Source organism: Quercus suber, unplaced genomic scaffold, assembly GCF_002906115.3.
Source record: "Quercus suber isolate HL8 unplaced genomic scaffold, Cork oak 2.0 scaffold_9, whole genome shotgun sequence".
In the NCBI taxonomy this organism is placed as follows: Eukaryota; Viridiplantae; Streptophyta; class Magnoliopsida; order Fagales; family Fagaceae; genus Quercus; species Quercus suber.
In genome coordinates this window covers 2,710,241-2,735,713 of record NW_027069475.1, presented here as the reverse complement: position 1 = coordinate 2,735,713, position 25,473 = coordinate 2,710,241, and the positions used below count along the sequence as shown (strand labels likewise).

The following is a 25,473-nucleotide window of genomic DNA, read 5'->3' as shown; positions in this document are numbered from 1 at the left end:
TCCAATACAAAAGTAGACACGTTTCACCATTTCAACAAGTCTGATACAACTAAATACTAGACTCAAGTATTATCTTTTGTTGAATTATCAATAGATGTCAATTGAGCTATAAGTCTCCTCGTAAAAGGGAATTTCAAGAATACAAGTAGTGTTGGTGTTGTGTTGCCAAACGCTTTCACCTTATTTATTTATTTATTTTTAAGAAACAAACACACGCTTGAGTACTTGACACTCCACACAAAGGAGAGAGAATGAGGTTATTATATATAGGTTTGGTCTTCTTCTTCTTCTTCTTTTTTCCCTTTCTTTTCCTTTGTTAGTTTGGATGGAGCATGTTCCACTAGACTTACACTCTGTTGTTCTTGTTGAGTTTTCAGTTCCCTAATTCTATAAAAGATGATCTATTTTCTTAAAAAAAAAAAAAAAAAAAAAAAAAAAAAAAGGGCAAATCACATCACTAAAGTGTGGGGTCATTTTAATTTTTCCCTCTAACGTTTCAAATTTTGATTCATTCTCCTATTGTTAGAAGGTCGTTTTGATAATGTATCCATTATTTAATACCACGTATGATTGTCACATGTGAAAGATAGCCCAATGAACACGCTATGTCTCTCTCTTAAGTGTGCCACATCAAATTAAATAACCTAAAAAAACTAAAAAAATAAAAACAATTATTTTAATTCCAAAAATAAGGTAAACTAATAAAATAAAATAATGTAAAGTCTCTCTCTCTACAATTTTCTAGAAAATTAAGACCAAACAATATTGCCCAATCTCAAATCCTAATAATTGCCTAGTGTTTCCTCTTCGATTCATATAGTAAGCCCTCAATTCAATGCCAAAAACCCAAGGTTCGTAATGTTTGCTTCATCTCAGTTGGATCTAAGGTCTCCACTTTGTCTTGCTTAAGGTTCCAATTCCCATGGTTTTGCTTGACCTTAAGTCGCAGGTGAGTTTCAAAGCCTTTGATGATCACATTCGGTCAATCTCGTCTTCCTTCTATTTGGAGCAAATCATTTTGAGCTTTGATTTTGTGTTAAATTTGTCCCAAGGGCTAGAAAATGATTTAATCGATGCGTCATCCTCTGAAGATTTATCATTGAAGCCTAGAGCAAAGATTTATCATTGAAGCCTAGAGCTAGGTCTCAAACTAAGTGTTCAATTTGGGTCTCAATAAAAATTTGAAGCCTTAAGCGAAGTGGCGGACAATGAGGGGGAGAAGTTTAGGTTTTGGTGAGTGTGGAAGCACCGAATCCATGCAAAGTAATAGAGTTTTTATGTGATTTTTAAATTTTAGAGTATTTATTTTTAATTTAAAGTTTTAAAATTTATTTAGTTACACACAATAATAGAATTCATGTGTCACAATTTGATTGGGCCAAATTAATTCATGTGGCAAGCTTAGGTATTACTTAATGGACACATCAGCCGCCCCTAATAACCATGGATAAAAATTGACACCAACCAACTAATAAAACAAATAAAATAGCTATATAAAGATTCTTGAATCCCAAACACACTAAATAAAACCCCAAAATTATTCATAATTTGATTCATACAATTTCTCAATAACCAAACAAAAATCATTATTATTATATAAAAAAATTTTAAAAACCAAAGCAATGACACAAAAAGAGAGAGATGGGATTGAACAAAAATTTGAAATTTAAAATTTAAAATTTCCAAGATTCCTTGAATTTCATATGAAAAGTTGCTAGTTTCATATCAAGGAATTTAGGATTTTGAACATAATGTTGTAACAATGTACAAAAAGAGAAATCATGAAAATGAAGATAACCTCATCCTGCACAATTAGCTAACATTACAGCAACCCTATTTAGCTTGGCTGGAATGAAATTGAATTTCCACTAATGTAATCCTAGCAACAGAGCACAAAATATTAAAATAAGAGCAACTAAAAGTCCATAGCTTTAAAATTTGGAGTTAAAAAGGACATAAAATATTAAAATAGTAGCAACTAAAAGTCCATAGCTTATAAATTTGGAGTTAGAAGATTGAATAGCAAAGATCGCTTGTTGAACATTTGTTTCAAAAATAACAGGAAAATGCCAACATTAAGAGCAAATCAGGACACAATTAACACTTCTAATATTCTTAGAAGAACTTGCAATTATTTGCATAAAACTACCCTTTATAAATATTCTAAAACCAACAACATCAGTATTTTGTAGAAAATGAACAGCCCAATATACTTTAAACTATATAACAAGTGGTGTATTCCATCTACTCATACCCAGCATGGATAATAAATTCATTTAGCAATCTAATTGTGAACATCCTAAAAGAAATCAAGTAGAAAGAAAAGGTAACATAACAATCATTCACACCTCAGCACTACACGAAGAAATCAGAGTTAGTCATAGTTGTTGAAATCACACAAGATAAGGCCCACCCCAAATACTAAAAAACAAACAGGCCCATATATGACCCACAACACAAAAGAGTTATTAATAAAATTAAAAAAAAAAAAAAGCAATTAAAAGAAACAATACTATTAATCTAATCCTCACATTGAATTATTATGCGTGGTAGTCAGAATAATAGAGGTCAAGAGCAACTAGGATTTAAAGATACCTAAACTGAATTATCCAGCTTCTGTTAGTATTAATATACAGTGAGGAGAGGAAGAGATGAATGTGGGAAGAGAGAGAGGTTGGCGTTAGAAAGCCAAAGTCTAAAGATTTGAAGCTGTCTTCGGAAGAGAGAGAGCCTGGCAGTAGCAAGTTGAAGTGCTGATTTTTTTGAAAATGTGAAACTAGGGAGAGAAAGGGTCTACATTAAAAATTAAAGACATTTTTTTGAAACCATGAAATTGGGGAGAGACTAAGGGTTTTGCGTGAGAAAATAAACGTGGGGGAAGGGGGAAGGAATCTAAAATGTAGGGAAAGGAAGGGAAAGGAAAAATAGAAAGTTTAAAACCATGAAAATGAAGGTTTCACAAAAGGTTTAGGTTGAAAAGGCTTTGGGTTTGGGCTTTATGGAGGAATTAAATTTATAAGAAGTGGGCTTTATGGTGGAGATAGGGTTGAGATTTATTTTATATTTATTAGAATTTTATAATTGATAACAACTATTTTTAGATTTTTGGACAAATACAAAAAAGAAGATGGAAATGACATGGCTGCTGACGTAGCTCAATGTGAGCGTAACAATATTAAATCCTACGCTTTAGCTTTTAGTAATATATAGATGGGTAAAGTCTTATAACCATCCAAAAATTGTTCCCAATATTCACAATAGTTTTAATTTCAAGTTGCATAACTTTTGGCCCAAAAACTGTCAAATTCGTAAATTCTGCATAATCTCGTACAATTCCCTCCATCTCAATTTGTTTATCCTGTTTGAAAAGTTAAACTTTTTAAGGGAATATCATTTATTGTCTTGTCTATCTTATAAAAATGTATAAGTTTACAAAACTACCATTAAATAAATTTATCAACTTTTTGAAAAGGAGATATTCTTAATGAGGCAACTAAAAAGGTGCCCAATTAAATTGATTTTTTAAAATATTAGTTAGTTTTCTTTTCAAATAGTTTTGAAAATAAAGTAGGGGTATAATAGGAACATTAGTAAACTAATAATTTTTATTTTTAGAAACAGGACAATATTTTAAGACATTTCAAAATGGAATAGAGGACAAACAAACTGAGACCGAGGTAGTAATTTTGATGAAAAGAAACTTGATAATCTTATACATTTTTAATACAACTCTCGTACATCCGAGATTATATAAACTTTGTTTTTTCACTACAAAAAAAAAAAAATATATATATATATATAATAAAAATAAATAGTGATTTAATAATCAAACAAAACATTTGACACTTTGGAGCTACAATGAAACGCTATCCTTACACAATATGCGCACCCGCACAAGAGTTGTTAAAATGTTATTTCAAATTTATCCCTAGGATACAACCAAGTTTATTGCATTCTAAATACAACAATTTTGGAGAAGTCCCAAAGGAGTTTTAGTGTTTCTTAGAAAGTTTTGAAAGAAGTACTAAAAGTGAGAGTTAGAATCATTTACATATCACGGGTAAAGAGTTATGACCGTCCAAAAATTGTTTCCAATATTCACAAATTTTTTCATTTCAAGTGAAACAAATTTTGTCCCAAAAACTATCAACTTCTTAAATTTTGCATAATCTTCTGCAACAGTCGTACGTTTGGGTTTCGTACAAACTCTCAGGAAATTTTGATGCAAAAGAAACTTAAAAATCTTGTACGTCTAACATACATCTCTCATACGTATGATATTCTTTATACGTTTTTTATTTTTTTGCCACATTTTCATTCACATAGTTCTTCTAAAGAGGAAGTAACAATTCTCACATTATAAAAATAAAATAAAAGGAACTTCACACCAAATTTTCAGTGCCAAAAAATATAATGCATAAATATAGTGATTTAATAATCAAACAAAACAGTTGACAATTTGGAGCCACAACGAAACGATATCCTTAGACAATATATGCACTCACACAAGAGTTGCTAAAATCTTACTACATATTTATCTCACAGATACAACTAAGTTTATTACATTCTAAATACAACAATTTTAGAGATGTCCCAGAGGATTTTTAGTGTTTCTTAGATAGTTTTGAAAGAAGTACTGAAAGTGAGAGTTAGAGTCATTTATATATCTTGGGTAAAGAGTTTCACAAGCGTTTTCATTTCAAGTGGAACAAATTTTGTCCCAAAAACTATCGAATTCGTAAATTTTGCATAATCTTTTGCAACAGTCGTACGTTCGGGTTTCGTACAAACTCTCAAGACAAAAAGAAACTTGAATATCTCATAGGTCTTACATACAAGTCTAGTATGTAGGAGATTCTCTAAATTTATTTTTTTTCACTTCATTGCCATAGTTTTTGTCACTTTAGCTCTACTAAAGAGGATTTAACATTTCTCACATTAAAAAAAAATTGGGATTAGAAATCACTTTTTCACTACTGAAAAACATAATGAAAATAATATAGTGATCCAATAATCAAACAAAACGTTTTAGAAATTGGAGCCACAACAAAATGCTATCCTTAGACAATATATGCACCCACACTAGAGTTGATAAAAGGTACTACAAATTTATTCCAGGATACAACCAAGTTTATTTCGTCCTAAAAATATCAATTTTTTAGAAGGCCCTGAGGAGTTTTAGTTTTTCTTAGAATGTTTTGAATGAAAAAGATATTCAAAGTGAGAGTTACAATCATTTATATATCATGGGTATAGTCTTACAACCATCCAAAAACTGTTTTCAATATTCACAATAGTTTTCATTTCAAGTTGTACCACTTTTGGCCCAAAAACTGTTAAATTGGTAAATTTTGCATAATCTCATACAACACTACTACATTCGAGTTTCGTACAACTTTCTATTCATTTTGATAAAAAGAAACTTGATACTCTTGTACATCTAGATTCTCTAAACTTTGTTTTTTCATTTGTTTGCCACTTTTTTTGTCACTCTACCACTACTAAAGAGGAATTAATGCTTTTTACACTCAAAAAATATTGGGACAAAAATCTTGTTTTCTGTATTGAAAAATATAATTAAAAAAAAATATATAGTAACTCAATATTCAAACAAAATACTTGATAATTTGGAGTCACAATAAAATGCTTTCCTTAGACAATGTATGCACCCACACACGAGTTGCTTAAAGGTTACTATAAATTTATCCCCATAATACAACCAAGTTTATTAGATTCTAAAAATAGCAATTTTGGTTCATTCCTAAAGGATTTTTTTTTGTGTTTCTAGGAAAGTTTTGAAAGAAGAAGACATTGAAAGTGAGAGTTCGAATCATTTATAGATCATGGGTGAGGAGGTATAACTCCATAAACTGTTTTCAATATTCATAAATATTTTCATTTGAAGTGGAACAAATTTTGACCAAAAAACTGTCAAATTCGTAAATTCTGCAGAATCCCCTGCAACATTCGTACAATCGAGTTTCCTAGAAGCTCTCAAGAAATTTTGATGCAAATAGGGCTGTAAACGAGCCAAACTTTGCTAAGTAGTGTGTGTTTGAGCTTAGCTCATCGATAAAAATCAAATGCTCAAGCTTGGCTTGAGCTCGAGACAAGCCTAAATACTAAATATTTTAATGAAAAATTTGATACAATATTATATATTTTGTTACAATAAAAAATTTTCTGTTTTGAATATTTTGTGGTAATAGGTTATTACTTCACAAATTTTATTATAATAGATTGCAAATAATTGAAAAAAATAATTTAGATCAAATTATTGCAATGTTATATTCCTTATAATAGATAATTATTTTATGTTTGTCATTGCAATAGATTGTAAAATAATTGATATTAGGTTATTGCAATAATATTTTAATATTTGTCATTGCAATATATTGTAAAATAATTTATATTAGGCTATTGCAATGTTATCTTAATATTTGTCATTGCAATAGATTGTAAAATAATTCATATCAAGTTATTGCAATGAGTTGTAAGTGCCGGTAACCCTTTCTGTCTCATCTACCAAGGAATTCGGTATTATATTGTGAATGATGATGTACATACTAGACTTAAATATTTCAAAGAATCTGCTGAAAATGACTATCTGCCACCAACATATATAGGGTGTAGAGCCAATGTTATAATTTGTGTTACAACTTGTTTATGTGGCGAGCTGTGAGTGATAGATGTGTGATAGTAGATTCATGTGAGAACACATCTCTACTACTTAAAACTTATTACGTGAGCAAATTATGTCATTTTATGTGGTAGAAATATTATTTCAATATTTATCATAGGTAATAATAAAAATGCTTGCATCATGGGCTTACATGTCTCTTGAATGTGAATGCGTCAGTTCGGTGAAGAAAATGATGGCTTGGCATATGCCATGGTAGATATAAACAGAATTTATACCAATCATAATATTTAGAGTAACGTTAGATGCTGGTTAAGAAACTATTTTATGTCACACTATTGTAGTTTATGTCAAATTTTTGACCAATTTTATTGAGTGGTGTAACATTGTTTAAAGTTACACCCAGTGTAATTTTAAGCAATGTTACACTAACCAATAGTTTTTAATTGGATGCAAATTTTAATAAATCTACCGTTAGATTACATTATCTTTTTATTTTCTCCATGCTTGCAAAATTTCAATGTGATAAAAAATTAATAGCCATGTCATCAATTAATTGTTTAAATTCAAGTTTTTGTAATTTGAAATAATGCATAAAAGATTAATTTATGGATTGAATGGTAAATTACATCTGATTGGCATGAAATTTGGTATGTATTTTAAAAATATATAGAACATGTAATTCAACGGTTGAATTTTCAAAATATAAATTCAATAATAAGTTATTGAGTGATATAATATTACTTAGAGTTACACTAAGTATAACTTGAAACCAATCCATATATATATTTCATTATTGATATAACAAAGTAGAAAGAGCTACAAAAGGACATGGTATTCCGAAACAAATCTCTATTAATGTCTAAAGCGGTAGCACTTGTGCTAAAAATTTTTGAAGCTGGGCTCGCTCCACTGGCCTTTGCTCGTGTAGGGTGTAGTCAAAGAGGTGGCAAATGAGTAGGTTGGGTCATAAATGGGTTGGATGTATAATTACCTATTTATCCATATATGACCCGTTTATATATAAATTAATCATCCATTACCCGCCCAACCCATTTAATTAGTAACTCGCCCATTTAACCCAATATGACCAAAATACCTCTAAAACTAGTTAAATACCCTATTGACTTCTAAAATTACCAAAATATCTTTAAATACCCAAAATGACCCAAATACCCCCCCTACGCTTTCAAAATTACCAAAATACCCATTGAATGATAAATCTGAACTTTTAGAAAAACCAAGGGTATATTGGTAAATCCAGCTCTCTCTCTCTCTCTCTCTTTGTGCTGGGTTTGAGTGCTTGTGATTTTGAGAATTTTATCTCTGGTGATCTACGTGTCTCCAGAGAGAGAGGGAGAGAGAGAGAATGATGGAGGAAACTAAGTTGTTACAGAGGAAAGAAAATTTTTTCAAGGAGAAATGCAGCAGCTTTGTGATAAACTAGCAGTAGCTGAGCGCACCACAAAGCCAGAAGCACAGCTTAAAGAAAAATACCAAATGCGATTCAAGGTTTTGGGGTAAAGGTTTAAAACATCTAATGGTAACTCTTGCATTGCCTCAAAAGGGAGAACCATAAGCAATGGATCTTCAAGGCGTCAGTCTCTTGGTGAAGCAGAGAATTTCTCAAAGTCATCCTCCAATGGGTATCTATCAAAGAGAACTTCAAATTCATAGTATGGGCTTCTCAGATCAAACAGTGCTAGCACATTATTAAAAAAAAAAAAAAAAAAAGAAGATCGCTTCTCGCTATTCTTCAATGGTGGACTTTCAATGTCACCATTATCATCATGAACAAGTGGATCTTCTAGACCCTTCTTCATTTCTCTTGCTGCCAATTACCGTTTGTTAGACTCCGCTTTTTCTTTCAATTTCTATTGCAATTTTTTTTTTATGTGTTTGTTTGGTTATTGAGAAAATTTGAGGGAAAGTTTTTAAGGAGAGTGAGACTGAGAATGAGAGGGACGAATGTTTTGGCTTAGAAAATTGGAGGGAAAGTGTTTAAGGTTATACTATTTAGGTAAGTTTTAGAATTTAGAATGGTTTTTAGCGGGTGTTTGTGGGTTTATTTAATTTTAAATTTTAAATGGCTTTAGTGAGTATTAGTGAATTTATTTATTTAGACCCGTCTAATTAAATAACCAAATGGATATTTTCTCATTTAACCCAAATATTCAAATGGGTTGGGTTAAGATTTATCCAAATAAGATGGATAATTGGCGGATTCATGGATATGGATAAAAATTGTCACCTTAGGTGTAGATGAAGAAATGAAAGCTTGGTTAATGGGTCATTGGGGCTGGTTGACAAAAAGCTAAAGCTTGTCTTTCCTTCAAGTTCTACGCCGGTATAACATTACTATCACGGATGAAGTATGACCCCAATGCCGGTGGCAGTTCCTATTCTACTATGACTGTTTTCTTGTTAAGGCGTTAAGCCCCATATATATATATATATATATATATATGGAGTGCATAAGTTGAACATTTTATGCTGTTGATGAGCCTAAAATTGTTCAAGTTATATGTTTTCATACATACCACTACAAAATTAAAATTGCATTTGTCAAAGTTTTACAATAATATTTTTTGCTAATTCAGCAGTGTATTTATAAATTTGATGAAGCTTATTTGGTAATAAGAACGGGTTTAATAATTAATAATTTAATATATAGATTCCATACAAAACCTGCAGTCTACCTTAGTGTATGGTCTTCAAAAGAAAAGATCAACCAGAATTGACTAATAAATCACGTCTGTTGTGAATTTTAATCTAATTAAATGCAAGAATGTTATGACTAAAGTCAGAATTTTGCTGATTCTGATTATTAAAGCATTTCTCTTTTACATAAAGAAACCAGATTGGTGAAACTAGACTGATCTAGAAACAAACAATTTAAGGAACTCTTGACTGCATAGCGAACATGAAGATTTAACCAACTATTTGAAAGTAGTTTTAACATTGGAGGAAGAAGAATATAGCAATGAGGAAGCAGAAAAGCTTGTGTTGTTGCTTTGGAGGTATGAATGTGGCATCATTGCATTTGCAGATGGACCTCCACCGCCACCGGACCTATTGTTTTCTTGTTTCTCACTTGCAGAAGATCCATTAAGAATTGTATCAACTTTCATGAACTCCTCTCTCTCCTGCCTTATCTCTTTGAGCATTGCTGCTACATCTTTCATGGTTGGCCTATCATCTGGGGAAGGATTTACACACAGCAAAGCCACACCTAAGGTCTGCAACATTTCCTCAATTTCCGATTCTGGTTGAGCACATAAGCTAGGATCTAGCACTTGAACTCCCCCTCTCCTCTGCCTTACCCAATCGACAATGTGAAGACCATCTGGTATGGTTGGATCAATTGGTTGCTTCCCTGTTAACACTTCTAAAACAACAACACCATAGCTATAGACATCACTCTTCTCTGTTATCTTCATCATGTACCCATACTCTGAAAACCAAAGGCACAAAAAGCACATGAATGCGGCTTAAAAATTGCATAAAATTACCACATGAAAACTGCAACATGAAAAGTAATTCTTCATTATGAATGACTTTGAAATCCTTGAATTGGCAGAGAAAGCAAATTTTGTTAGGCATGTATTCTCATTCTTAAGTTATCTGTATATTTATGAAAAGATTTCCATAATTAGAGATGATAAAATAATCTATGACTAAAAGATTTATTCATCATACAATTAGTTTTATCAAGGATTATGAAGATAATGTTTTTGTTAAGAGTTCTTTCATTTTTTCCTAAAATTATTAATTGATTCCTAAGAATTTGTACTTTCAATGAAGGATGATAAGATTGGAATATTGTACTAACCAGGAGCAATGTAACCATAGGAACCAGCAACAGTGTTGGAAGACCGAGCAAAATCTCCATCATCAACAAGCTTGGCAAGCCCAAAATCACCAATATAAGGTTCGAATTCAGGACCAATGAGAATGTTGTTGGCCTTAATGTCCCTGTGAACAATGGGAGGAACACAGTCATGGTGTAAATAAGCCAAACCTTGAGCTGCCCCCAATACAATCTGATATCTCAGGTTCCATTCCAAGCAGTTACCGCTTCGTTCATGAAGAAGACTGCCCAAGCTCCCATTGGGCATATAATCATACATTAGCAATCTCATGTTTTGATTCCAACAGCAACCCAAGAATCTTACAATGTTCTTGTGCCGGATTGTGCCAAGCGTTTTTACTTCAGCTGAAAAAGAATCACGAACCGCCCCATTGATTCCTGTCCTCACATTTTGGCAGTTATATCCAGCAGCCATTGTCGTTGGCCACAGCTTCTTTACTGCAATGACTTCCCCATTTTCCATTTCTGCCCGATAGACAATTCCTGAACATCCCTTTCCAATTACATTAGATTCAACTAGACACTTCAAAACTTGCTCAACTGAGAAGTTTAATTTCTGGAATGGAGTGAACTTCCAAGGCCATGAATCCCCTCCCATCTCAGAATCGTGGTCGTCTCTAATAATTTTCCGTGCTCCAAAAATTGCAATAGCCCCAAATATTGCCAATGCAATTGTCAAGGTAATTAGCAACCCAAAGGCTAATCTTAGACTCTGCGACCTCCTAAAACCACTGTTGTTTGTCATACAAGTAGCATTGCTAAGGAAACATGCATCATGGCCCCTAGAACACAATCCTTGGTTCCCTGCCAACTCCGTTGCTGATAACTGTCTAAATAGCTTGCTGTCAGGAAGACAACCGGTGAAATTATTGTAAGAAATGTTCAGAGAAACAAGATTTATGAGCCCGGATAGTACCATCAAGTCACCTTCAAGCTTATTGTGCGAAAGGTCTAGTATGGAGAGCTTGTCGAGAGCAGAGATTTGTGATGGGATTACACCAGATAGTTCATTGGAACTCAAATTTAGAGCAATGTCAAGAGCTTCAATTTCAAATATTTCTGGAGGGATTGTGCCAGAAAGTGCATTGTTACTTAGATCAAGCAACTGAAGACCAGAACAGCGACCAAGCAAGGAAGGTATTGATCCGGAGAGTGAGTTTCTACTAAGGATGAGTTTGTTCAGTGAAGTAAGCTTCCCAAAACTCCCAGGAATCTGCCCCAGAAACTGATTAATAGAAACATCCAATACTTGAAGCCTGATCAGAGCAGACAATGAGCTAGGCAATGTGCCTCCAAGGGTGTTATTACTTAGGTTCAACATTTGCAGTTCAGCACAATTGCCAATCTCTTCTGGTACTGATCCAGCAAGATGATTTTCAGACAGGTCAAGGTAAGTAAGGTTGTTGAGAATCCCAATTTCTTTTGGGATATACCCACTGATTCTATTATTCTCTAGTCTAAGCCTAATAAGAGAAGTGCACTTACCAATCTCTGGAGGAATTGAGCCCGAAATGTCATTATAAATTAAGAGAAGCTTTGTTAAATTTTGAAGCTGAAATAGTCCAGGGGGTAAGCTACCGGTGAGTGCATTGTGGGACAAATCTAAGGCTTCAAGGCTCCGACAACCCGCCAATGCTGGTGGAATGCTTCCTTCAAGTTTGTTCTGCCACGCAAAGAAAACTGTTAGTGCTGTCAACATCCCAAGCTCTGCAGGAATCCGACCTGATATCTGATTAGTATCAAGCTGTAACTGCAAGAGTTTTGTAGCATTTGAAAGAACAGATGGGATTGAACCAGAGATGTTATTGTTACTAAGCATAAGCTCTTCAAGGTTTGAGAGGTTTCCAAAAGACCGAGGTATGCTCCCAGATAAAGAATTGAAGGCGAGGTCAATAATCTTCAAGCTTTTGCAGTTTCCAATTTCCTCAGGAATACTGCCAACAAAGTTGTTTTGCCATAGCAACATCTTCTCCAGCTTCTGAAGCTTACCTAACTCTGCTGGAAGTGAACCTGAGAGATCATTCTCATAAAGGAATAAGTTGACAAGCTCTGAACAGTTGCATATATTTGGTGGAATCTCACCAGAGAGCATTGTAGTATAGACTGACAGTGTCTGAAGCATGCTTAGTTTACCCAGCGAAGCAGGTATAGAGCCTGATATTTTAGTATCAGCAAGACCAAGAACCTGCAAATTCTGACAGTCTCCAAGCTCATCTGGGATATTTCCTGCAATGTCTTTGTTCCCTCCCACGCGTATAACTTCCAAACTTGACAGTTTTCCTAGTTCAACAGGAAGTTTCCCACTTAAATAATTATCAAATACAATGAGATTCTTAAGGTTGATGCAATTACCAAGCTCTGCTGGGATTTGACCAGTAAGCTGGTTAGAGTTCAAAATCAAGTCCTTGAGATTTTGGAGCTTGCCAACACTTGAAGGTATAGTTCCCACCAGACTATTTGAACTAACATCAATGACTGTAAGCTCAGTGCAATATCCTATATCAGGAGGGATTGTCCCAGTGAGATTAGCACCAGAAACAATCAGCTTTTGGAGGAAGTGAAGGGAGGAAAGGTTGGGAGGAAAGGGAAGAGCTAGCTCAATAGACTGGATATTGATCTCAGTAACAAAGTTTTCTGAAGAACAAGTTATGTAAGGCCAGTTACAAGGGTTGGGGTGTGAAGAATTCCAGTTAGAGAAAGCTGAAAAAGAAGGTGAGGGAGAGCTGTGAAGCCATGAATACAACGTAACAACCTCATTGTTTGCAGTAGAAGAAAAAGAAAAAAACGATATAAGTATCAGGACAAAAAGGAGGAGATGATAGTGGTGGTGGTGGTGGTAGGGGATGGTGAAGGATTGCCTCAGCATTGGATGGTGGTTGTGAGTGTTGAAGGACTGCCTCGGCATCGGCATTGTCAATTGCCTCAAAACCTTAACCACTCTTGGTTTTTCATTGGGTCTCTCTCTCTATCTCTTTCTTGTTGCTTGTTCTTTTCTTAAAGAGCAAACTCAACAGTCACACTCTACAAGTCTTGCTAGTGCAATAATAAGTCTATATTATACTTACTTTGCAGTCAAGCAAGAAAAGTACAGATAAAGAAAGAGGAAATTATTAAATAGATTCAAAGATTTGGAGCCACACCTCCACCATCACTTTCACCTCGGGGTTCTGTTCTTAATCTTAGCTTAGTATATTTTAGTCTCATTGAATTGAACAGGTATTGCAAAATTTACTCATTAGCAATGCTCCATGTGTTCTTGCATTGTTTTCCACAATATTTGTCAGTGATGTGGGCTGTCTTTATTTTTGATTTTTGAGCCACTCCTTTGAACTTTGAAGGTCATTCACATTAGCTTTGATTCTTTTTCTTTGTGAGCAAGTTCAAATTTTCATTCAAAGAGTGTTTCCCAACATTTGAATTGATCGAGATGCATCTATGGAACTTGGGGGAAATTGATTCTCCTATGCTTTTCTATAAATAATTTTTAGTATTTCTTCAGTTTGTATAAGATGAGCTATGAAAGTATAAAATGTGTGCTTTGCGGAATATGTCTGATTTGCTGGTAGCGAAAAATCAAACTATCCAGCCTCCTCAACTGTAAAATTATACATTGCTTTTGTTTCCTTTTTCGCATTAACATAATCTCTTGATAACACAAGGGACTTTAGGCGTCCTATTGTCTATACAGTTTACACTGCTTTCCATAATTACTACTATTTAATTGTTTTTTGGTCTATTCAGCCATGCTTCTCTCTAGGGATATGGCAAGAATTATTATAGTACAAGAGAGACTTACATAACACAGATAACAAGATAAGCATCATCGTCTCTTTGGGACAAATGCATCAGTATCACTGAATGCAAAGCATATTATTGCAATTAATAATCATGGTCTCACTGTCAATTTTTTTCTTATTTTAATTTGTTAATCAGCCCAAGTGTGATACATGGTAACCACTAACCACAGGGAGTCGGTCTAGTAAATTGAAAGCTCTTGTGGGATTCATTAATTCCATAGTTCAAAACTCTCATCTAGCATCCTAGAAATAGTCACCAAAATATTTCTCCCTATAATTATTTAGCCTGCGTGAGACAGGAGGATTCGAAAAGAATAGGCAATTGCTCAAAGCGTTACAGGAGGAGCGAAAAAAAAGAAAGGTACGAGCCTAAGAGGTGCTTTTGGCTGAAGGGTGAAGCACAAACATTTGCATTTCAGGGATTGTGCAATTCACCTTAAGTTGTGAGAGAGAAGTTAAAAAAACTAAGTGTAAAAGTAAAATGGTTAAGAATTAAAGGTTAAACGATTTTTTATTCAATGGCTAAGATTAAAAGTAAATTTTGAAACTTTCAATTAGAACCCTTGATTTGAAATTGCATGGCCTGATCTCAAAATTGTGTAGTCTAGCATCCTATGTCTATAATCCCTACATTCCAATTTGTTGGTTCTCTATTACATTTTGAGATATCCCAAAATGAAGTCATTTTTTTAAAAAGTTATTAAAATATTAGTTGTTTTTTTTTTTCCTTTTCCCATAAAAACTTTCTTTAAATTGATTATTAACTATTGTCCTAAGGGTATCAGTTAGCATTTCTCATTCTAAATGGATTGTTAACCATTGCCCTAAGAACATCTGTTAGCATTTCTCTTACTTTATTTAAAAAGTCAATGCGATTCTTTTTTATAGTTTAAAGTAACGAGGGTTCTAAAAACTTATATATTTTTATATAGCGGACAAAATAATAAATAATGTTTTCTTAAAATTTTTTTTTTTTTTTTACAAGATAGAAATTCTACTCTAGCCTAATCTAAGTGTATATATGTGTGACGCTCTTTCGTGGAGACTTAAAAAGTTGAGTTTTTGAAATAGGACAAATAAATTAAGATGGAGAGGGTATATATATATATATATATTTTTTTTTTTTGATAGAGTCCTGTATCATGTATACATGGGAAATATTCTATGCATTTATTTAACATTAAATTGACTTCTGACTTTTGTGTAAGGGAAAAGTATAATAACGCATTTAATCCATAAAATTTATTGAAAATGTTAAACTGCTATACATGTATTATGTATATGTTTCCTGCTTAAGCCATGTGCATGTGCGGGGCTAAACATGACTCATTCACTTGTAAAAGAGAAAGACAGTTCGAGGCAAGAGTAAACACTTAAGAATTTATACTGTTTCCGTGGGTCACTAATGGTAATATTGGTTAGAAAATGGCTATTTTGTGTGTGCTTGGCTTAGTTTATTTTAACTTATAATGTACAATTTTTCCAATTCTCACTTTTTGTAGGTATAAATCTACTTTTACTTTCTTCTAAAAAAAAAATGTACGTTTACTTTGAGCAAATAACCAAATCGAACCAACAAGTAAGTTAATTCAAATGCATATTAATTATTCATTAATTAAAAAAAAAAAAAAAACTGTAAAGGAGTATGAGATGCTATGACCTATTGAGAGTTGTTCACTTGTTTGTTTGGAAAGAGGTTAATTCTTATATTGTTTTTTTTTTAACCTATTTATTTTTGCAGTTTTAAAACATACCATTATATTTTAACCAATTTTTAAGAAACAAGTTAAAAAAATCCAAAAGCACATATGAGTGTCATTATTTAAAGATTATCCCAATTTTCAAGGCTTAAACCATGTGGTGGATGAACTTGTGGTTTCAGCCATTTGCATTGCGCCAGAACTGATTTTTATATTTCCTTTTTCTTGGTAATTATTGTGCGTCTTAAGAATAAATGTGATCGTGTATGCTTTCATCTGAGTCACTGAAAAAAAAACTTACTTAAAGAAACAATGCTGCCGAGGGCCCAAAGCTCTAGGGGCTCATCGGGAACCTTGCACTAAGGAATCTAAAGACTAAACATGTTTCGCTTTGTCAAAAACCCTAAGAAACATTCAATCAGCCCCATATATATATATATATATATACACTACTATATTTTTTGTTAATTGTTCTCTGCCACCTCTACAAGTATTTGAAAAAAAGGTATGGGTTTTATGGATAAAATGTAATGGTCCAAAAGGTCTATGTATATTGTGAGCCCATGTAGGGATTTTTTGTTACATAGGAGTACAATTCATTAAAATAAAGATGTAATGGCTAAAAGTTTCTCTTATGATGTAGGCCATTATGTCAAACTATATAACTTTTGTGTCATTTCTCTTGCTTCCATTTTTCTACTATCTTTTATATTCTCTTTATTTTACAATATTTAACATGGTATTAAAGCAAAAATTGATCTTGGATTAGAACAAAATTTCTATCTTTTTCTTCCATCAAATCTACATAATCTTAGCTATGGTCATCATTAAACCCTTGCTTCGCCATCCTTCCAACCCAAATCTGATGTCATAAATCTAGAATCCTTGTAAGCAATAACTCCCCATCTCAAAATCACTCACAACCACCACCATCCAAAAGATCTCAAGTAGGCCTACATAATGGTGACAAAATCAACCCAAATAGAGCCTCCACGCATTGCCACGCACCTGTAAACATAAATTTTTCTCAATTGTAGAAAATCAAACAATTGAAAAGAAAATATGGTTTGCAAATAATAATTTGTATTGATGAATAATGAGTACAATCTCTCTTTCAATTCTTTTACAAAAGAATACCCTCTGATTCTATCTTCATTAAACTTGACTCGGACAAGGAATCTTCTTGACTTTAGTTGAAAGATGGATTGAAGGGTCTCCACAACAAATCTCTAGCTTCGAGCTTCTTAGAGATTTATTGTTCTTCAAGTCTTTGAATATGAAGGCTTTTAGGTTGAAGTTCTTCGGGGCTTTAGAGACTTGATCCGTTGAGCTTCAAGGATTTGAGGTTTGTTGAAGTTTATGGAGGCTTTTTTAGCTTAATTCCAATAGAACTTCAAAGAACTTATTTGAATGTTCTTCGTGTGTTCTTGAGGTAGAATTTCTCCAGAGCTTTGACCTCTTAGAAAAATTGTTTCCAAATGAGAGGAGGTATGCCCTCTATTTATAGTGGTTTCAAAGGATAAGTCCCACTTGGGATTGACTTCCTTATTAATAATTATCTCTATTATTATTTATTTATTTAATAGAGATAATGATTAACTATTATCATTCTAATTTAATTGAGATATTTATCTCTTATTTAATTAGAATAATTATCATCAAGATATTTATCTCTATTTAATTAGGATAAATATCATCTTAAATGACACATGTCAACATTTGATTTATCTAATTTAATGACATATTAATTTAAATTTTGTCACTAAATTTTGATGTGGCATTTTTTGATTGGCTCAAAATTTTGCCTCCTACAAATGCCCCCTTGAGACTTGATTTTGTCCACAATTTTAAGTGTGGAAAGTGATCAAGTCTCGACAAATTTCATGCTTTGATGCAATTGATTTCAGCGCCTTTCATAAATCACTACCCAAGTAGAGATTGTCTAATGCAATAGTGGCCACGTCCAAATCCAGGGTATATCTAGACTTAAAAGAGTTCTAATGCATGCAAGAATCCAAGTATATAATACATGCAAGACTCCACCATGCAAGAAGCCATGTTTCTTTTTTCTAGTCCAAGCTGAAGAAGAATTCCCTTCCCATGAGAAGATAAACTCAAGAAGGAATCGATTTCCTAGCCAAAGTGGTCTTGACTGGATGAGTTTTAGTTGCAGTTAAACTCTCTGTGATAAGCACTATAAAAGGGCAGCTCCAGCCGCACATAACTCACAATTTTCCTCACATAGCGCATAAGTTCGGGAATATCATGAAAACTCCTTGGAGAAGACGTAAGATTTTTGTTCTCTCTCTCAGTCAGGTAGCAAGGCATGACCTCTTTTTTTTTTTTTTTTTTTTTTTAACCTCGTGTATATTTTTGTAAACCGTGCTCATGACTTTTTTTTTTTCTCCTGTAGTACTCGGCCTCAGAATTTTCATTGTTTCTAAAGACCATCACAACTGTGTCAAATTTTGCACAAGCTCGATTATGGAACTTCCTCTTCGAGAGGTACATTCTCGTACTCAGTTTTTTTTTTTTTTTTCTTTTACATGCAATATTTTCTTCTGCATGTTGTGAGTTTCTCTTAACATACATACTTGAGATGCGAGACTTGGTTTATCCATCTCTCTCAAGTGTGTAATAATTTTTTTTTTTTTTAATTACTTGAGATGTGGGACTTGGTTTATCCATCTCTCTCAAGTGTGTAATTTGTTTGTTTTTTTTTTTTTTTTTTGAAAGAAAGTACTTGAGATGCAATCCATCTCTCTCAAGTGTGTAATTTGTTTGTTTTTTTTTTTTTTTTTTGAAAGAAAGTACTTGAGATGCAGGACTTGGTTTATCCATCTCTCTCAAGTATTAAGATTTGAAGGTACTCACTTGAGATGCGGGACTTGGTTTATCCATCTCTCTCAAGTGTGTAATTTTTTTTTTTTTAGAAATCATTGTGAGAACTGACTTTTGTTTCTTTTTCCTCCCTTTTTAGTGTGTCCAAGCATTTTCCTTCGAAGATTCGTATATTGGCAATGAACTAACCCTATTTGTTTATTCAGAGAAAGATAACAAGGAAGCGAAGCCTTCGACTCTAATCACTCGTCTTCCCATTATTGGAGAGTTTTCACCAAAATGGGATTGGGGTATATGTCCACCTAACTTGCCTCAGTGGTCACAAGCTACTCTCCAAAACGTTGATGCAAGTGCCACACTTTTACTTGCTTTCCACCACACAAATATTGCGAGTACGAATCCATACCCATCTTTGGGACGAGAAATAATTGCGGGTCGAACAAACTGGGAGTACTCCTTCAACATAAATGGAGGAATTTCCTATATTCCATTATATTGGGAATGGTTGGAGGACATATTCAGTCGGTGCAAGGAACTTCTTAAGGCTGCCAACCTTTATGAAGCTGTTTTTGCTTCCTTGTTCACATATGATTTCAATGAACATCTTGTGAAAGCATTTTGTGAATGTTGAAGTCCAATGACAAATACTTTGCATACTTTGGTTGGAGAAATTTTTATTACAATGTGGGATTTGCATAAGCTTGGTGGGCTTCCTATTAGAGGACTTTTTTATGATGAAGTGGTTCCCACTGCAAAGGAGCTTGAAGGAGTTGATGATCAAGGGAAAAATTACTTGCCTCGAAGTTGTCACTATTTGTTTATAGTCTACCATCATCTCCAACACCGAATGAAGAAGCAGAGTTAACGTCAACAATTGGATTGCTTTTTGGTTTAAAGGAGATGAAAGACATCCTACTCCAAAGAAACAAGCAAAGAAAGGACTCCATCCAAAACGCAGCCTAAATCCATCAGGCCTTATCCTTGACCGTGGGCCTTGGAAAGACAAAGAACATGCAGCTCTTTTTGATCTTCAAGTTCCTAAACACCTTAAGAAAGAAACTTATTTGGCAGCTTTTACTGCTTGCTGGCTTTGTGTATTTGTTTTTCCTATTAAGGACTTGGGTAGCATTCGTCCTAGTACTTTTAAGATTACTAGTCTCATGGCTAGTGGTGAAGTTGGCCTTGCTGTTCCTGTTTTAGCAAGCATATATCGAGGGGCTCAATACAATTTTTAACAATCCTGTCCCAAGCAAGTTTAGCAATGGCTTTGCTATCCATTATGTTTATACATGGATAGCAGACTTCTTCAAAAGCCATCGTGTTGCAAATGATGAACTGGGAAAGCCTATGATGACAAGATATTTTGGGGTAAGCTATGAGGCACTGTTGGACGAAGTATCTGCACGTGACCGCATATGGTCTGGTAAGGATTTCTTTTGGCATGGGACTTCATTCAAGTCGGACCTTGACCTAACTTTTGAGGACAATGGAGGACTATCTGTTCTAAGACTAGGTTATTTTATGTCTCTCCGCTCTGGATATTTATCTCTCCGATGTGAAGATCATTGTGTTGTAAAGTCATATAGCCCACACAGATTTAGTAGACGCTTTGGGTTCTACCAAAACATTCCAGGTGACCTAAAAAAAAGGATTCAAACTAGTACTTTAAAGGAGTTGTACCAATATTATCAGTCATTCACCCATTCCAACACATCTTCCATAGTGCTTATACCATCTTCATCCACAAACTTTGAGAAGAGAGTTACTCGTAGCTACATGGATTGTTGGAAAAACCTTTGCAAGGATGACTTTACTAAAGGTACTGATACATTAGCCAAGACTGCACTTCTTCTTGCTAAGCCACCATCTAGTAAATCTTGGAAAGGAAAGAAGGAACAAGCAACTATGAGTCCTAGCCATCAACTTTAGTCTACTAAAAATCCTTCTAGCACTACTATTGCTGTTCAAAAGAGAGGTACTAAACGTTCAAGTGATATGCAATATGAGGATACACTTGTAGTTTCTGATGATGATGCAAGCAAAGATTCTGATGCTAATTGGAAACATATAAAAAAATCATCAAAATGTAGTAGTACGATGACCTCAGCTGACCATGTTCCTACTTCAACCCACAACGAACCTTCTGTTGTGAACTTGGAGACCCAAAAGCATAGGATTAACAATCCTATAACATCTTCTAAACCCGTGAATGACACAAACAAGGTTTCTTCACAACTAGAACAAGGGATGTCTATGAGTAAACAAGGGGCTTTGATGCTTGGGGACCTCCTTTTATTGTAGCTTTCAGACTTCCCTTTGAATAAGATCTTTTCCAAGGACGAGGTAAGCAAGATTTATCATGGGATATAGAATTTTGGGATTGACCCTCAGCCATTGCAGGTGCATGTTGACAAATACTTAAAAGATGTTTCATATTACATAGAGAAGGAGGCATCTATGAGTAAGCATGTGAGTCTAGAGATTCAAACACGTCGTGTGAATGATACTGAATTTCTTATTACAAAAGCATCGAGTAGGAAAGAATCTCTAGACGCTAAACTTCAAATTATCAATTCAGAGATTGATGACCTGAAGGCAAAGCTAGCTGAGTTAGAACAAATAGTGCCACAAATAAAGTCCAAGCAGGTTGAAGAGGATGGCATCATAGAAGCTCTACAAGATCAACTTGAAAGCATTAAGTCCAATACTGTGCTTAAAGACCAAGATGTGGAGGCCTTGAAGAAGATACAAAGCACCTTAGAGTAAGCGTTCCGATTTGAAGAACTTGAAGTGGATGCCTTGATTGAACCCTTTTTTTTTTTTAGAAGAATTTTGGATTTTGTCATGATGTAGTTTGGAATTTTCCTTCAATATGATTGAACTTCTTAGTTACCACTCTCTCCCCCTTTTTTTTTTTTGGACATGTGATTGAACTAATTTTGCTCAATTTGTAGCATGTAATTGAACTTCTTAGTTAAAAACTAATAGCTCAATTTGTAACATGTAATTGAACTGCTTAGTTAAAAACTAATTGATCAATTCTGAAACATGTAATTAAACTTATTAGTTGGAAACTAATTGCTCAATTTATTTTGACAGAACTTAGTATAGAATACCAAGCTCCCTACATACCCCTTGAAAGGGTTCAAAGCCATGACATAATTCAAAGGGCTTTTGTTTCAACATGTGACTGAACTTATTATGAAATACCAAGTTGCCTACGTACCCCTTGAGAGGGATCAAGTTACCACGTAGTTCACATGGTTTTGGTTTGAGACATGACTGAACTCAGTATAAAATACTAAGCTGCCTATGTACCCCTTGAGAGGGATTAAGTCACCACGTAGTTCAAAAGGGTTTTTTTTTTTTTTTTGTTGGTGCCCTAACTTTTGCCTAGGTCGCCTTGTATAAAGGTTTTCAACCTAGCAGGCCTTTTTTTTTATTTTTTTTTAATTTTTAAGAACACTTTCAAGAGTAATGGGGAAACATCATGTACCATTTCAGTGTTGAGGTAGGTAGTTTAGGCTCTTACCAAGGAGTGTTTCAAACTTCAAGCATAGTAATGTTTCAAGAACTTGCCGTTGATAAGGCCAATTCTCAAAACGTCTTCAATTGTATTAGTGTTGATTTCCTTCAATTTATCAATTGTAGCTTGTATGCCTTCTTCAAATATGGGTGGCGCATCCTTAATATCATCTTCGACTTCTTGGTTTGTGGTCACCATTGTGCGCCTTTTTACAATCAAGGCTTCTCCAGTATTCACTTCCTAAATGGTTCTACGTTTCATACGAGATGGAATGAAGCTTCGAACCTCGTTTGAATCTTGATCCAGGAGGAGTGTGTCATCAACATCTTTGTGAAAGAAATTTGACATCTTATTTTGCTTTTGTCTTAACTTCTCATCCTTTCAGAGTTGAGAAGAAGTTGCATAACTAAGTCTTGTAAGAGCAGAAATTCTAGTGCCATTAACAAAGTTATCATCTTCTTATGTCCCTAACCTGTCAAAGATTGAGATATGGGGAGTGGGTTTGCCAATGTGATCAAAATCAGATAGTTTCTTTGATGGTTTTGAAGGTGTTTCTTCTTCTTTATCATCTGTTGAAATAATCAAAACACTAGCTTTCCGAATAGGGATACGAATGGGAGTTGGTGGAGTGTACCCAACTCCAGCCTTAGAACTTGTTGCCCCAACACCCTTGTCTTTCAATGTCTTTTGTCCTTCTTTTTCAGAGGCTTTAGGGATGAGCTTACCCAAACCACTTGGCTTCTCATGGCTATAACCAGCTTTAGCCATGAGTCTATATGCATTAGGGTCAAAACCCTCTTCGGTTCTTTTGGTGGGCAAAATCCCGTGTTCAACAATTGGTCCTTGGGATCGTCTTGTAAACCCTTTCAACGGTTGACTTGAGGGTTTGATTTTGTTATTTTAGCAATTGGGAGAGTTAGTCCCTGCAGATTTTCCAATACTGACTCTCCATCTCCTAAAAAGGGTGATTGGCCCTCTTTTCATTTGGTGACTGGGACATAGTGTAACACAGGAGCTGCCTTGGTTGCTGTAGAAGATTCATGCTTCTTCTCTTTTTTGGAAGTCTTTATTTGCTTGTTATCCTTCTCCTCAGTTGGCTTGGCTTCCTTCTTTTCAATTAGAAAGTCAATCCTTAAAGTTTTGGAGTGGAGGTTTACTTCTTTGCTAGATGGTGAAACAATGACTTGTGCTTCTTCTAGTGTGTCATCTTCCAAGTAAAACTTTGCATCGGCAAAATGTGATTCAACTATAGTAAAGGGCTTGTGATCAGCTACTATCTTCTTAACTTGTCCATCTTGGAAATATTTAAAGCATTGGTGATACATAGATGGCACAATGTCATACTCATGCAACCATGGTCTTCCAATAAGCACTTTGTAAGTAGTCTTGGCATCAATGACATGAAAGAGTGCACTTGATTCCATTTCACCAATGAGCATATGAAGTATAATCTTCCCAATAGCTCTTTGTCCACCCTGATTAAAGCCTTGAATCATTAACCTACTAGGAAGTAGTTCATCTAAGGAGATTCCAAGTTCTTTCAATATTTTGAGTGGGAGGATATTGACTGCAGATCCCTCATCAATAAGGATACGATTGACTTGATGTTCTCGAATGTACCCAGTTACAAACAAGGGGTGATTGTGAATCTTGAAGCCCAACAAATGATCATCATCAGTAAAAATGATTGAAGACCAGTATGCCCTATACACGATAGCTCGTTCTGTCTCTTCCTCACTATCTGAATATTCTTCTTCACCACTTACTTGATAACACGTAAAAGATGAAAAGATATAATTCTCAAAAATTGGCACTGGGGAGAGAGGTACTTTCACCTCAATAGGCTCAAATAAACCAAATTGAATGGTGAAATAAGTAGAAGTGGTTGTTGAGGCTACCATGGCTAGATTGGCAGTTGCAACTTCATCATCAAACATGATCTTTCCTTGATGAGCTAGTTCCATGATTTTATCTTTCAGCACAAAGCATTGTTCAATGGGGTGGCCTATGAGGCGATGATACTTGCAATACTTGGGATCATTTGCTTGGTTAGCCTCTTTAGGACGTTTCATCTCCAGTAGCTCAATCAACTTCAACTCAAGTAGATGTTCCAACATGTTGGAGGTATTGGAATTAGGGAATGGATATTGCTTTTCTTGCATTTCTTGTAATGTTGGTCTTCTTCTTCTTTCTTGTGTGAGAGCATATGTCTGTTCTTTTATCTTGGGTTTAACTGGAACTTTGAGAGGAGCAGTAGTTACAATCAAAGACTGCTTGTTTTCCAATTTATGAGGGAATTTGCCCCCTTTGCGAGTATCTTGTCTTTCTCTCCTATTGTGGGGTTCTTGAACAGGCGGGCCTTGGTGACCATTGAAAGCAATACTAAGCTCCATGTCATGAGCCCGTGTTGCTAATTCTTCAAATGTTTTAGGCTCTATTCCTTGAAGGATACAGCTTGAAGCCCAATTCATTCCTTGAATGCACATCTCAATTGTAGACGCTTCAGATAATTGATCCTTGTAGTTGAGACTAAGATTTCTCCACCGTTGAATGTAATCAATGACAAGCTCTTCTTTCCACTGCTTTGAATTGGTGAGTTCTATCATGCTAATAGTACGTCGAGTACTGTAGAAACGGTTTAGGAATTCTCGCTCCATTTGATTCCAACTATCAATGAAGCTAGGCGCTAGATCGGTATACCAATCAAACGCATTTCCCTTCAAAGAGCGAACAAATTGTTTAACCATGAGATCCCCATAAGTTCCAGCATTGTTACAAGCTTCTACAAAGTAAGCTACATGCTGCCTTGGATTGCCTTTACCTTCAAACTGTTGAAACTTTGGTGGTCGATAGTTTTGAGGCATCCTTAAGAGATCTATCCTTTGAGTGTATGGTTTGGCATAAGCAATAGACGATTGACTTCCACCCTCAACTTGATCTTTGATAGCTTCCTTGATTAACTCCTTAAGTTGGTCAGAAGAGATAGACCCATCTGTAGAGAGTTTGAGATCCTTTGTTGAACCCTCGGGTTTGTCATTATGAGTTTGTTTTGATTGAAAGCTTTCATCTTCACGATTCTTTCTAGCTGTATTCCCCAT

The 25,473-nt window shown here is 34.5% G+C and overlaps 2 protein-coding genes across 2 annotated transcripts; both read right to left on the bottom strand.

Annotated features, from left to right (window-relative positions):
- Window positions 1-9,431: 9,431 nt before the first annotated feature.
- On the bottom strand, window positions 9,432-13,615 carry LOC112028161 (LRR receptor-like serine/threonine-protein kinase RGI2). Its single transcript, XM_024060817.2, has 2 exons — window positions 10,473-13,615; window positions 9,432-10,094 (listed from the first exon to the last, which is right to left on the bottom strand). Exons 1-2 carry the CDS (start codon window positions 13,420-13,422, stop codon window positions 9,580-9,582), a joined length of 3,465 nt encoding a protein of 1,154 aa, XP_023916585.1. The 5' UTR covers window positions 13,423-13,615; the 3' UTR covers window positions 9,432-9,579.
- A 9,740-nt stretch (window positions 13,616-23,355) lies between these two features.
- LOC112028166 (uncharacterized) lies at window positions 23,356-25,473 on the bottom strand. The gene has a single exon (XM_024060826.1). It carries the CDS (start codon window positions 25,471-25,473, stop codon window positions 23,356-23,358), a length of 2,118 nt encoding a protein of 705 aa, XP_023916594.1.

Bases quoted from the DNA above. Each gene is read 5' to 3' on its own strand.
- LOC112028161 (XM_024060817.2), bottom strand. From the start codon at position 13,422: ATGCCGATGCCGAGGCAGTCCTTCAACACTCACAACCACCATCCAATG. The intron at 10,095-10,472 runs GTTAGTACAATA...TTTGGTTTTCAG, and splicing joins CTATGGTTACATTGCTCCTG to AGTATGGGTACATGATGAAG.
- LOC112028166 (XM_024060826.1), bottom strand. From the start codon at position 25,473: ATGGGGAATACAGCTAGAAAGAATCGTGAAGATGAAAGCTTTCAATCA.